At 37.9% G+C, this 15442-nt stretch overlaps 1 protein-coding gene across 1 annotated transcript in view; it reads left to right on the top strand.

Moving 5' to 3' along the window:
• Positions 1-15178, top strand: part of TXLNB (taxilin beta) — a 49941-nt gene extending 34763 nt beyond the window's left edge. The window contains exons 8-10 of the mRNA XM_072825609.1: positions 515-607; positions 10366-10461; positions 11708-15178. Of these exons, the coding sequence (XP_072681710.1) occupies positions 515-607; positions 10366-10461; positions 11708-12502 (984 nt within the window). The 3' untranslated portion in view covers positions 12503-15178. The remainder of the gene's footprint in view (positions 1-514; positions 608-10365; positions 10462-11707) is intronic.
• Positions 15179-15442: the final 264 nt, after the last annotated feature.

Here is a 15442-nt window from a genome sequence, read left to right as displayed (position 1 = left end):
CTTTCTCACTCCCTTCAAGACCAAGTTCAAGGTAAGCCTTCTCCACAAAAACATGGCTCACATGAACACCTGCCATGCTTACTTCCTTCTCTGATGGGCACTATACTTAATGAACTTTCACTTTGTAGTCACTATACCATAATCAAGTTGTCTTTGAGATTATCTTCCTATCAGGAGTGCAAGTCTCTCAAAAACAGTAGTCATGTGTTAAATGCTTTTGTACATATAGTCGATGCATACGTTCAGTGCTCAATAAAAGTTTGTTGGTAAAAGTTATAATGAAATGATGACATATGTTATTATTTCATTTTTCTTTAAAGATCTCCTTCAGTCATACTCACTGACTTAGGTTGATCTCATAGTAAATACAAGAACTGAACATATTACTAACATTGTATTGAGAATTCCCGTAAATCACTTTTCTTCTCAAATAATGAACAATGACAAGTTGTTTTGTTCTGGAAGCATTCTGAAAGCAGCTTTAAAAGAGATCTACTTTTTCCCCTCTTAACAGCTTACCCTCTACTCTGGAAGGTTTGAAGAGTTCCAGAACACACTAACAAAAAGCAATGAGGTGTTTGCCACTTTCAAACAGGAAATGGATAAAGTGAGTATTACTTATTCCCCATAAACTCTGACATTTTCTATTATGATAGGTAATTCTCCTTTGGGTTCATTTTTCTCTCATTAAGATAACTCAGTGCATTTCATGAAGTAATTAAACATTTATATATTCAAATGAGATTTAAACTGTATTTTTTTTATTGGTATGTATCTGGTGAATTAATCTCAGGAAGAGTCCAAAAACACTAGGATACATTTTCACTTTGTAAAAGAATATTTTCTTTTTCTAGTCCATAGAGAGCAAAAAAAAAAAAAAAAAAAAAAAAAAAAAAAAAAAAAAAGACAAGAGCTAGCAATTTCACATTATGTTGTTTATACTGAAATTTCTTAAAAATCTAATTTTTAAAGATTGAAGGAACAACTTTCATATAAATATGCAAGAGTAGAATTTTATAGTGGAAAAACCATTTCATACAACTCTTCCAATCCTTCTTAGAAGAGAATATATGTAGTATGATATAATTGACAGAGCCTTGAATGAGAAGGAAGCCTGAATTCAGATTCTGGGTGTGTTGTTACTCCTCAAGTAGCATTGGACAATCCATTTAAGTTCCCTTCAATTTTCTTATCTATAAATTAAGATACTATTCCCTTGCCTACTTCACAAGATTGTGAAATTCAAATAAATTAATATATTTTAAAGAATTTTAATCTTTCTTATACTCACTTACAAATATAAAGTACTAAGTATTATTATTAGACATAATATTTAAATTTTATTCAATACAATATTTTCCCAAAATAAAATCAGCATCAAAATTGTGTTTCTTAAGAAGCATTGGCATTAACTTTTTTTAAGTGCACAAAGTATCTTTCTAAAACACTTTCTTGGGGTGCCTTGGTGGCTCAGTCAGTTAAGCATCTGCCTTCAGCTCATGTCATGATCCCAAGATCCTGGGATCCAGCCCTGCATTGGGCTCCTTGCTCAATGGGGAGCCTGCTTCTCCTGCCGCCTACCACTCCTCCTGCTTGTGCTCTCTCTCTCTCTCTTTCTCTGTCAAATAAATAAGTAAAATCTTTTTAAAAAATAAAAAAAATTAAAACATTTTCTTAAAATTAGATGATAAATTTCACAATTCAGTGAACAAACATAAGTAGGCCAATACTGGTTAAAAGTTACAGCTTTTCCTCTCGGGATGGAACTATCTATTTTTCAAAAATCTTTTTTCACCATACAGTACTAAGATTGGAATAAATATTAGAACAGGAATTTTTAAGTAAGGATTTATTTACTGACTTTTAAAGTTGACCTTAGAATTAGCATACACAAAACAAAATTGATGGGCATATTGCATTTCTTTGACTGTGGTTCCATAGATTTCATCAAATTCTTAAAGAGGTTGATGGAATTTAAAAAGTTTCTAAACTACTAAGTTGGTTAAGGAATGATCAAAATTAAAAATCAGTTAAGTCTCACCCAGCTTCCTTATAGAGCCCAGGGGCTGACAGCCTGGGCCTAGCCTCTGGTCTCCAAATGTACCCCAGCCTCAGCATGACAAAAGCAGCAAGTGCCCAGGGGTGGTTCATGCAGAGAAACTACACCTGATTACATGCCTGCCCTTCACTTCATCCAAGTAGAGCAGAGAGCCAACAAACAGTTTCACGTTCAAAAATGATGGGCTGCATTTTATTAAATTCTGTATCCCCTACACCCAGTTCCCTACTGGTGACCAGCATATGTTGCATTAAATAAAGTAACTCTAGCCCCACTCTTCTGCTAACTCACCTGAATATTCTTCCACTTCTCTGAGCCTCAGTTTCCCCAGTGATAAAGTGGAGGTGAAACAGAACCTTCCTTATGAAACTGTTTCAAGGGTGAAATGAAAAATGCGTGTAATCACATTCTATGAATCCCACCACAACCTACAAATGTAAAGACAAAGGGAGCAGGAAGATGGTGGTGGAGTAGGAGAATCCTAGGCTTGCCTCAGCCAGCAAACACTAGATAACTATCAAATTATCCTAAATACCCCAGAAATTGACCTGTAGACTGGTAGAATAAACTCCACAACTAAAGGGAGAGAAGAGGCCATATCAAAGAAGGTGGGAAGTGCAGAGCTGTGATTCCGGGGAGAAACAGATCACAGCTGCTATGGAGGGGAGGGAGCTGTGGTCATGGAGGAGAGAAAGAGAGAGGAGCACACAGGGGAATGCACAAGGAGAACATTTCTCCAAAGCCATTGGCTTAGAAAATGAGAGGGGCTGAATTTTGTAAGCTGTTAGAACCAGCATGTCTTAAAGCCTGATTTAAAGGTCAGCAGGCTTGGCTGGAGAGAAGCAGGCAAGAAACCCAGGGTAGACAATGTGGAAGCAGTCATCTGAAGAGCACCTGGGGCAGCACACAATGGGGACATTATTGAGTCTTCTCATAGCATGTCCGTTGGAGGCATCATTCATGGAAACACATCTCCAGGAAGAAAGGAGCTGGCCAGCACCATTTCTCTCCTCTGTCCCTCCAGCATAAACACAAAGCCACCTGCAGAAAGCAGCATAGCATGGATGCTGGCTGCCATGGCATACACCAGAGACCTTCCCTGAAGCACCAGATTCTGGGCACGACATGACCTCTTCTTCATTAAGCCATTACTTTCAGGAGCAGGAGACAGAAGTTGCCTTTCTAACACAGAGAATACAGAGACTTAAACAAAGTGTTAAGATGGAGAAATTTATCCAAAGTGAAAGACTAAGATGAGACCACAGCCCAAGACCAAAGCAAAACAACTATAAGTAACATGTCTGATGGAAAACTTAAAGCAACAGTCATAAGACTACTCACTGGCCTTGAGAAACAAATAGAAAACAACAGTGAGCCCTTACTACAGAGATAAATAGTTTAAAAAGAATCAATCAGAGATGAAGAATGCAATAAACAAGATTGGAAACAGGCTTGATGCAATGAACAGAATAGAAGAGGCAGAGGAACAAATTAGTGACCTGGAAGACAAAGTAATGGAAAGTAAAGAGGCTGAACAAAAGAGAGAAAGAAGAATTTTGCAACATGAGAATAGACTTAGGAAACTCAGTGACTCCATCAAATGTAATAACATTTATATTCTAGGAGTCCCAAAAGAAGAAGAAGAAGATAAAGGGGACAGAAAATTTATCTGAGGAAATAATAGCTGAAAACTTCTTCTCTTACCTGGGGAAGGAAACAGATATCCAGATTCGAAAGACACAAAGAAAAAGAAAAAAAAATAAGTAAAAAATTTTAAAAATTTAAAAATTAAAACAAAAGACACAAAGAACTCCCATCAAAATCAACAAAAGCAGGCCAACACCAAGACATACTGTAATTATATTTGCAAAATATAGTGATAGAGAAAAAAATCTTAACAGCAGCAAGATAGTCAAAGTCCTTAACTTACAAAGGAAAAGCCATAAGGCTAGCTGGGGAGTTCTCAACAGAAAGTTGGCAAGCCAGAAGGGAGTGGCATGATACATTCAAAGTGCTGAATGGGAAAAAATCTGCACCTAAGAATACTCAATCCAGGAAGGCTATCATTCAGAATAGAAGGAGAGATAAAGAGTTTCCAAGACAAGCAAAAACTAAAGGAGTATGTGACCACTAAATCAGCCCTGTAAGAAATATTAAAGGAGACTCTTTGAGGTGAGACCTAAGGTGACAGTATAAAGGCAGGAAGCACAAAAGCAGTAAAAGTGAATAATTCTGTAAAAATCAGTCAAAGAATTCTCATTAAAAAGGTATAAAATATAATAACATATACTTAAAAGGAGGAGAGGAGAAAAGAATGAGTTCAACCCTGAATCACGATAATTTTAATTTAGACTACTATTTGCAGAAGAGGTTATATACAAACCCAATGGTAACCACATATCAAAACCACTAATAAACATGCAAACAAAGAACAAAGAGAAAGAAATCCAAGTAAATCACTAAAGAAAATCAGTAAAACATGAAAGAGAGAAAGACAAGAAAGGATCAGGGAAAATCTCCAGAAACAACCACAAAACAAGTAATAAAATGGCAATAAATACATATCTATCAATGATACTTTGAATATAAATGGACTAAATGCTCCAATCAAAAGACGTAGGAGTCAGAATGGATTAAAAAAAAAAAGACCCACCTATATACTGCCTGCAAGAGACGCATTTTAGACCTAAAGCACCTGCAGATTGAAAGTGGGGGGATAAAGGAATATTTATCATGCAAATGGATATCAAAAGAAAGCCAGAGTAGCAATACTTGTATCAGACCAAGTAAACCAAGTAAACTTTATTTTTTTTTAAAGACTTTATTTATTTATTCATGAGAGATACAGAGAGAGAAAGGCAGAGACACAGGCAGAGGGAGAAGCAGGCCCCATGCAGGGAGCCTGACATGGGACTCAATCCTGGGACTCCAGGATCACGCCCTGGGCTGAAGGCAGCGCTTAACCTCTGAGCCACAGGGGCTGCCCCCAAGTAAACTTTAAAACAAAGCCTGTAACAAGAAAAAAAGAAAGGCACTATATAATAATAAAGGGGAATGATCCAACAAGAAGCTTTAACAATTGTAAATATTTATGCACCTAACATAGGAGCACCCACATATATAAAACAATAACAAACGTAAGGGAACTAATTGATAATAATACAATAATAGTAAGGGACTTTAACATATCAATGAACAGGTCATCTAAACAGAAAACATACAAGAAAATAGTGGCTTTGAATGACACATTGGACCAGATGGACTTAACAGATATTCAGAACATTCCATCCTAAAATAGCAGAATACATACTCTTTACAAGTGCACATGGAACATTCTCCAGAATAGATCATAGATTATAAAATAGGCCACAACAAATACAAAAAGATTGAAGTCATACCATGCATCTTTTCTGACCACAATGCTATGAAGTCAATCACAAGAAAAAAATCTGGAAAAAAACACAAGTACATGGAGGTTAAACAACATGCTACTAAAAAATGAATGGGTCAGCCAGGAAATCAATGCAGAAATTTAAAAATATATGGAAACAAATGAAAATGAAAACACAACAGCCCAAAACCTTTGGGATGCAACAAAAGTGGTCCAAACAGGAAAGTATATAGCAGTACAGGCCTACCTCAAGAAACAAGAAAAATATCAAAAAAACAACCTCATCTTACACCTAAAGGAGGTAGATAAAGAACAAATGAAGCCTAACACCTGCAAAAGAAGGAAATAATAAATATTAGAGGAGAGGATGTGAGGGCCACCTGGCTGCAACATCCACCACTCCATTGACCACCAGGATTGATTCCGTTGATCTGGCTAGCTAGGTGGGTGTTTCGATAGAGGAAGACTGCTCTTTAGTCAGGGATATACAAGTAACTACATTCCCCTCCAAGAACTTCAAACAAGCTCTCAAGGTCCATTTGTAGGAGAAGGTAGGGTAATCAAGCTTCTAAGACTCAAGACCCATCCAAATGAGGTGCTACATGTGGCAGTCTGCTTTTCTGAAGAAGAAGAAGAAGAAGAAGAAGAAGAAGAAGAAGAAGAAGAAGAAGAAGAAGAAGAAGAAGAATGAAGATTAGAGCAGAAATAAATTATATGGAAACTAAAAAAACAATAGAACAGTTAAACTAGAAGCTGGTTCTTTGAAAAAAATAATAAAATTGGCAAACTTCTAGCCAGACCTACCAAAAAGAAGAGAAAATAAATAAATAAATTTTAAAAATCAAAGATGAAAGAGAAATAACAACCAGCAGCACAGAAATGCAAACAATTATAAGAGAACATTATGAAAAACTATATGCCAAAAAATTGGACAATCTAAAATAAATTGATAAATTCCTAGAAACATATAGATTACCAAAACTGAAATAGGAAGAAACAGAAAACTTAAACAGACTGATAACCAGCAAAGAAACTGAATCAGTAACCAAGAAAATCCCAACAAACAAAAGTCTGGACCAGATGGATTGACAGGTGAATTCTACCAAACATTTAAAGAAGAGTTAATACCCATTCTTCTCAAACTATTTGAAAAAAAAGAAAAGGAAGGAAAACCTCCAAATACATTCAACCAAGCCAGCATTATCCTGATACCAAAACCAGATAAAGACATCTCTAAAAAAGAGAAGCACAGGCCAATATCCCTGATGAACATAGATGCACAAATTTTCAATAAAATACTAGAAGCCAAATCCAACAATACATTAAAAGAATCATTCACATAATCAAGTGGGATTTATCCCTGTATTGTAAGAGCAGTTCAATATTTGCAAATCAATCAATGTGATACATCATTGCATTAATAAAAGAAAGGATAAGAAACATATATGATCATTTCAATAGATGCAGAAAAAGCATTAATAAAGGAACATACCTCAACATAATAAAGGCCATATATGAAAAACCCACAGCTAGTGTTTTCCTAAATGAGGAGAAACTGAGAGCTTTTCCTTTACAGTCAGGAACAAGACAGGGATGGCCACTCTCACCACTTTCATTCAATATAGTACTAGAAGTCCTAACCACAGCACTCAGACAACAAAAAGGAAAAAAATGGATTCAGATCAGCAAGGAAGAAGTAAAACTTTCACTATTTGCAGATGATATGATACTATATATAGAAAACCCGAAGACTCCACCAAAAAACTGCTAGAAGAGATAAGAGAGTTCAGTAAAGTCACAGAATACAAAACAACATACAGAAATCTGTTGCATTTCTATACACCAATAATGAAGCAGCAGAAAGAGAAATTAAGAAAACAATTCCATTTATGAGCACCAAAAACAGTAAGATACCTAGGAATAAACCTAACCAGAGAGATGAAAAATCTGAACTATAAAACACTGATGGAATAAATTGAAGATGACACAAAGAAACGGAAAGACATTCCATACTCATGGATCAGAAGAACAAATATTGTTAAAATCTCTACACTACCCAAAGCAATCTATACCTTTAATGCAATCCTTATCAAAATAACAGCATTTTTCACAGACCTAGAGCAGTCCTAAATATGTGTGAAACTACAAAAGACCCCAAGCAATCTTGAAAAAAACAACACAAAACACAAAGCTGGAGGCATCACAATTCCTGACTTAAAGTTATATTACAAAGCTGTAGTGATCAAAACAGTATGATCAAAACAAAAATAGGCACAGAGATCAATAGAACAGAATAGAGAACTGAGAAATAAACACACAAATATATTGTAAATTAATCTTTGACAAAACAGGGAAGAATATCCAATGGAAAAAAGAATATCTCTTTAACAAATGGTGTTGGGAAAACTGGACAGCAACATGCAAAAGAATGAAACTGAACCACTTTCTTATACCAAACACAAAAATAAATGCAAGGGCCTCCTGGGTGGTTCAGTGGCTGAGCCTCTGCCTTTGGCTCAGGGTGTGATCCCAGGGCCCGGGATGGAGTCCCACATCAGGCTTCTCACAGAGAGCCTGTTTCTCCCTCTGCCTATACCTTTTCCTCTCTCTCTCTCTCTCTCTCTCTCTCATGAATAAATAAATAAAATCTAAAAAAATAAATGAATAAAAATAAATTGAAAATGAATTAAAGACTAAATGTGAGACCTCAAACCGTAACAATCCTAGAATTTTTTTGACATTAGCTATAGCAACTTCTTAAATATGTTTCCTAAGGCAAGAAAAATAAAATAAAAAATAAACTATTGGGATTATATCAAAATAAAAAAACTTCTGCACAGCGAAGGAAACAATCAACAAAATGAAAAGACAACCTGTGGAATGAGAGAAGATATTTGCAAATGACATGTCTAATAAAGGGTTAGTATCCAAAATATATAAAGAACTTTTAAAACTCAACACCCAAGAAACGAACAATCCAAATAAAAAAAAAAAATGGGCAGAAGACATGAATAGACATTTTCCAAAGAAGACATCCAGATGGCCAAGAGACACATGAAAACATGCTCAATATCACTCATCATCAAGGAAATATAAATCAAAACTACAAGGAGATATCACCTTATGCCTGTAAGAATGGCTAAAATTAACAACTCAGGAAAAAAATGAGTGGGAAATATCAGAAAGGGAGACAGAACATGAGAAACTCCTAACTCTGGGAAACGAACAAGGGGTGGTGGAAAGGGAGGTGGGTGGGGGGTGGGGGTGACTGGGTGACGGGCACTGAGGGGGGCACTTGATGGGATGATCACTAGGTGTTATGCTATATGTTGGCAAATTGAACTCCAATAAAAAAAAATGCCAGCAAAATATAAAAAGAGAATCATGTTATTTTTGAAAGTAAAAAATTAAAAAAAATTAAATTAGCAACTCAGGAAACAACAGACATTCACAAGGATGCGGAGGAAGGGAAACCTTCATGCACTATTGGTGGGAAGCCAAACTGGTGCAGCCACTCTGAAAGACAGTGTGGAGGTTCCTGAAAAGTTAAAAATAGAACCACCCTATGACCTAGCAATTGCGATATTAGGTATTTGCCCAAAGAACAGAAAAACACTAAGTCAAAGGGATATATGCACCCTGATGTTTATAGCAACATTATCTACAATAGCCAAATTACGAAACAGCCCAAGTGTCCATAGACTGATGAGTGAATATAGAAGATATGGTATATTTAGATATGCAATAGAATATTACTCAGCCACAAAAAATGAAATCTTGCCATTTGCAACACATGGATAGAGCTAGAGAGTTTTATGCTAAGTGAAATAAGTCGGAGAAAGACAAACACCATATGATTTCACTCATATGTGGAATTGAAGAAACAAAACAAATGAGCAAAGGAAAAAAGAGAGAGAGAAAGGCAAACCAAGAAATAGACTGTTGGGACGCCTGGGTGGCTCAGCGGTTGAGTGTCTGCCTTTGGCTCAGGGTGTGATCCTGGAGTCCTGGGATCGAGTCCCACCCACATCTGACTCCCTTCATGGAGCCTGCTTCTCCCTCTGCCTGTGTCTCTGCCTCTCTCTGGGTGTCACATGAAGACATAAATAAAATCTTGAAAGAAAGAAGGAAAGAAAGAAGAAAGAAAGAGAAGAAAGAAAGAAAGAAAGAAGAAAGAAAGAAAGAAAGAAAGAAAAAAAGAAAGAAAGAAAGAAAGAAAGAAAGAAAGAAAGAAAGAAAGAAAGAAAGAAAGAAATAGACTCTTAACTAAAGACAACAAACCGATTGTCACCAGAGGGGAGATGGGTGGGGGGATGGGTACAATAGGTGGTGGGGATGAAGGAGGGCACTTGTCATGAGCACTGGGTGATATGTGGAAGTACTGAAATCACTATATTATATACCTAAGCTAACATTATACTGCATGATAACTTACTAGTATTTAAATAAGAACTTTTTTAAAAAATGTAAAGCCTAAGAAAATAGAAAGCTGCCTTTGTGTAACTACTTCTCAGATGTGTCAAGATAGTATCAATATTTTAATGGCTAAAAAGCCTGACCAGCTTTCTCACTTAGTCTTCTATTTAATAAAGTAAAAAATCATTATTGCAAGTTCATTCTTGTGACTGAATAAAGCTACTTTAAAGAAAATGCAATTGACGAAACAGTGTGGACCTAAGTAGTTTCCTTCTTCATGAATTGGCTCTGGTGCAAGTAAGTCTTGTTTACCACTGACCTAGATGATTCAGAAATAAATATGACTCTCCCCACTCAATCTTCATTCCTTGACATCAAACCTGCTTGCTTCGGCAGCTAGTAACAGGAGGACTTTTCTTGGTGTTGCATATGGAACTTATAGCTTTTTTCGATATAGTAAGTCTTCAGGATTAACATTAAAATACTCTAATTTCTGTAGACAACTAAGAAAATGAAGAAGCTGGAGAAGGACACAGCCACGTGGAAAGCTCGGTTCGAAAACTGTAACAAAGCTCTGCTAGACATGATAGAAGAGGTAAGGAGGGCTTCCCCAGAGCTGATTTCCCCCTGCCTGGTCCAAATATCCATACTTAGAAAATAATGATGACCTAACAACACAAATTATTATCTTTGAAAAAGAGCTGATCTTTTTCCCGGAGATGTGACATATGAAATTGTAATAAAAATATTTAGAGCAAAATAGAATTGGGACCAGACTCCCAAAGAGCTTTGTGACCCTAAGTCACAGCCTACTTACTGAGTCCAAAGCCATCCTCAAATCAGCACCATGCCTGCTCGACTACATTTCTTAAAGGCAGGACAAGTGTCTTGCTTGTCTTTGAATTTCCTCCATGCCTGGCACATGGCAGGTGCAGAATATATTAGTGAGTTGATTTGAACATATTGAGAGAAGACACCAGCCTGAACACCCAGGGTATGTACTACTTTATAGACAGATATGGGGATGGATTTTTTTAACTCCTCCAACAGGCATTTAATGACTGATATTATGTCAGGTTCTGTAGCTGTTGAGACTACAAAGCCAAAGAAACATGGCCATTATCTGCGAGGCAGAGTTTAGAGGTGAAGGCCTCTCCATATCAACAGAAAAAAAAAAAAGTCTTGAAGGGTACAGAGTAGCACAAAGGTGGGGGCGAGGAGTGAGATGATGAGGAACAATTTCATGCAGAAACACACCAACATTTTTACGGAAATGGAGGAGAATTGAACAGTTTGAGCAGCATCATGAATTAGTGTGGGGGGAGTTTCTGTCATTATAATTACTGTTCTAACAATTCATCCCAAATTGCAACCAATTCCAAAGAGATGAGCTTATTATTCAGCAACATAAATCAAACAGTTGCTGGATTAGCATACAGCAGTTTATCTATAGACTAGATGAAGCTCTGCTGACAGCCAGGTCTTGCTCCATCTCACTCATTGTGCCATTGGAAGACTCCTAAGTCTTGGAAGCAGAAAATGCATGTACTTAAAGATCTGGGAGACTTGGACTGTGGCAGGGGGGAAGCTTGGCCATCTTTCTTACCCAAAGAAAAGGATACAGTGATTAAAATTCTACCAGAGTCTACCTGACAATGGAGAAACAGATTCGATGCCCCTGGCCAGGAGTCTGTCTGTTCAGCCACCAGTCTGTGGTCAAGGCCCAGAGTCTGGTAGACAGATTCCTGGACAAATGGTTTTGCTCGTCTCCAGAGAGCATCCTGGCAATGTTGCTTTGTTGTTTTATGCCTTTTTGGCTTTCTGTTGTTTTCAAATCACAGAAAGCGCTGAGAGCTAAAGAATATGAGTGCTTCGTGATGAAAATTGGGAGGCTGGAGAACCTCTGTCGAGCTTTACAAGAAGAGAGAAATGAACTCTACAAAAAAATTAGAGACGCAAAAATGCCTGAAAGGGATGACCAAAGTCAGCACACCTCCGACGAAGAGCCCGAGTCTGCTGTGTCTGGGGGGGCAGGGGTTGATGCCGAGGAAGTCAGTAGTGTTCACAATGCTGTGAAAAATCTGGCCACAGTCTTCATGGCCATTCATCATCCAGAGTCGACCCTTAACCAGTCCAAAGAAATCCAACCAGAATGTGGCAGTCCTCAAGAGGGTGGTGACTCGGCCCCCAAGGAGCCAGAACAATCCTCTCTGGGCCCTTTATGTCATTCAGAGAGTTCCCTGCCTCCCCTAACTCCTCAGGCTGAAGCCAGAATTGGCAATGAGGCAGAAGTGCCTCCCAAGCCCAGTAATCCCCCCGTGGGGTGGGGAGCAGAGGCCCAAGACTGGGGTCTCTTTGCAGCAGCCCAAGCTGATCAGCAGCCCCAGAAGCCAGAGGCAAAAGCTTCCAGTCAGACCCCACAGTCCCCAGCTGAGGCTTCCCTACCAGTGATGGAGGAAAGTGGTCCTGCTCCACCACCCACAGCAGGTGAGCCAATTCCACCTGAGGTGCTTGCATGTGGGCCCAGTGGGCCGCCACCACCACTGGAAGAAGCAGCAGAGGGGCTACCAGGAGGGCCCTCAGTGGGGCCTGGACAGCCCCCAGTGGCCGACACCAACCTGGAAGGAGTAGACTAAGCCTCATGGTGCCTTCGGAAGCTATTCTCCCTGACTTTACATTTTCATCATAAGACTGTCTTCTGAAGAGGCGCTAAGGGCTAGAGATGTCTAAGGGAAGAGACTTAATTAGAATCAAGACATTTTTAAATGTTATGCAGAGCACATTCAGCCTGTGCTATTTGTTCTCAATTTATAACTGATTTGGAGCTTTTCTGTGTAACGGATTGACAGTATAATTTTCCCAAATGGCAACAAAACACACAGATAGGAAATTCCTACTAATTTTCCATTGAGATGGTATTTATTTCAATTTCTTAATCAGCAGTAAGATTTGGTGTTTCAGGACTCCCACTATAATATATAAATATAGAAAATGCAATGTTTCATTTATTTCCCTATACAGTTTTAATAAGTTCTGTAGTAAGTAATGGATGTCCAGGTTCCATTTAAACATTATATACATAATATATGCATATATGTGAATATACATATATATGTATATGTGTGAATATATACATATGTGTGTGAATATATACATATATGAGTTTATATACCTATATGTGCATCTGTATATTTTTAGTATATATGTATACAAATATGTGTGTGTATATATATATATATACACATATATATATATAAAACACATACATTTCATCCTTTTTTGGAGTTCTCTTGTGCAAAATATTTAGATGATAATCAAAAAAGTATCTCTTACTTGCTTGGGATGAGGGTAGGCTAATGCTCTATGAATCAGAAGTAGGTTCAGGATTCAGGTCTTTAGGCCATGTAATGTTGGGCAAAAACAAGTAACCGGATATTGGGAGATCAATAAACCCAACCAATGGATCAAATGACTGAACAGCAGTTGGGTTAGACTGTGAGTGTGCAAAACACATATAGACACAAAGATGCCACAAGAAGTCGTAAACAGAAAAGGGGAACAGTCACAGCTGTAGACAGCTCACTTCTTCCAACTGCCTCTCAGACACAACTCAGCATTGCCTTGCAGCTCCATGTGGGGAAGCAGGCACTCATGGCTACCTGCAAGGAGTAGCCTTCCCACTAGAAGTGGGAAAACAAGCAAGAGCGTAGAAGGATTGAGGGTCCTCCAATTGAGATGAGGTTATGCTCTTGCTCCCTGCCTCCTGTGCATGGGAGTCTTGAGAAAGAATGTTCACCTGGCCCTGCCAAGTCCCCAGTTCCCTCACTGTCTTCTATTGCTCTGGAGAGAGAGTTTCCCACCATTCTTGCTGTCACAGCTTTCATCTATATTCTCAAAGCACCTGCACCTTTTTTGTAACCACTCCCCACCCTGGACTTTGCAGGATATTATACCCGGCCCTCGTCTCAATTATTGCTAAGTAGAAGCTATTATTGTTCCAAAACAGAAGTCCACGCAGGGTCTCAATATGCATGATGAGGTGGCCAAACCAACAGGTTATCTACTTTGCAGAATTCTCTGCAAAGAACAAAGAACAAATGGGTCCCTTCTCGAAATGTCTTGAAAAATAGATGAGGATTCAGAAGAAGGCAAAAGCTAGAGACACCTGGAGTGGTCCACATGAGTATTACATTACCATTGCTGGACAAGAACTTCTAATATCGCTGACAGCATAAATTACTCGACTTAGGGGAGAGGGAGACTGGAACAAAAAAAAAAAAAAAAAAAACAGGAAACAAGGGAGTGCAGGAGGACAAAGAAGGGAGAGGAGGGAGAAAAGGAAAAAAAGGTCTAACCCAGCCCTACCTTAAAAGTTGAATTCAAGTAGAGAAATGGATAAAAGCAAGATTCTTTACTATTTATCCAGAAAATCATTCTTCAGTGTCACATGTGGCCGTCTGCCAAGGAATACAAAGTGCTTGTAGGCAGCAACCATATGCTACAAGAATTGTAAACTGCATAAGATTTGTTTAAAGAAGACTGTGAAGGTAATGACAAATGCTAATCAGGAAAAAAGCATATCACTATTGGAGAACCCAAATATTTTTATTTATTTTTTCCATGTATTTTTAAAGCTCAAAATATTATAACCACAGATGATCTAGCCAAATTCAACATTACTGGAAATCTTAGAGATTTGAACATTCATTTAATTCAGAGCCAAATACTCACCATAACAATCCAGGAGGGTCTCCTTTCCTACTATTTATAGAAGCTAAACTTCCAAGAATGGAGTAAGATTAGATAATCATAGTAAAGTCTCAGTCTGAATGTTTAGCAAGAGAAACAGGCAGGAGAGGAGCCAAAATCTGGTAAATCAAATATTCTAATACCCAAAGTTCATGATTTTTTTTTAATCCAAAAAGCTTTCAGAGCAACACATTACTCACTACTGTGTGTGTCTTGGGCAGAGTTTCAATACAATACCTTGCCTAAAATTTGCAAAGCGTAATATAGGCTCTGGGAGGATTATTTTAATATTCAAAGAATGTTTTATTATGGTCCTTTGTGTTAGAATTCGGCCTTATTAATTATAACAATAACTCATGGGACCTGAAGGAACAAGGAATTTCTATGCATTATCAAGTTCACGTAACTCTTTCTAGAGGTGTCAAGTCTACTTTCCAGAAACACCAGCATTATTTGTGTTTTCTTAAATTAAATAACTATAATTTATGTATATTAAAGTTACTTCTCTTCCCGAATGCTCACTTTTGTTACTTCTATGTGTCAATAATACCTAACAAAGATCATGGCTTTGTTTTTGTTGTTGGTTACATTTTTTGGCCTCTGAGTAGAATGTGCATATAATGAACACTTTGAAGATTTTGAGGTGTGTGTGTGTGTGTGTGTGTGTGTGTGTGACAGAAAGAGAAGGAGGGAAAGAAGAGAGAGAGGACATGACTGCCCAGAACTAGTGAGAGAGCAAACCCCCAGCTCCTCTGCCTGACCTTCAGCTGCTGGTGGGTAGTGATCACATGGCCACTGTTTCTCTCCAGTGCCAGTCTCCAGTGAGA

This window comes from Canis lupus, chromosome 1 (assembly GCF_048164855.1).
Source record: "Canis lupus baileyi chromosome 1, mCanLup2.hap1, whole genome shotgun sequence".
Taxonomy (NCBI): domain Eukaryota; kingdom Metazoa; phylum Chordata; class Mammalia; order Carnivora; family Canidae; genus Canis; species Canis lupus.
This window is presented reverse-complemented; position numbering and strand designations above follow the sequence as displayed.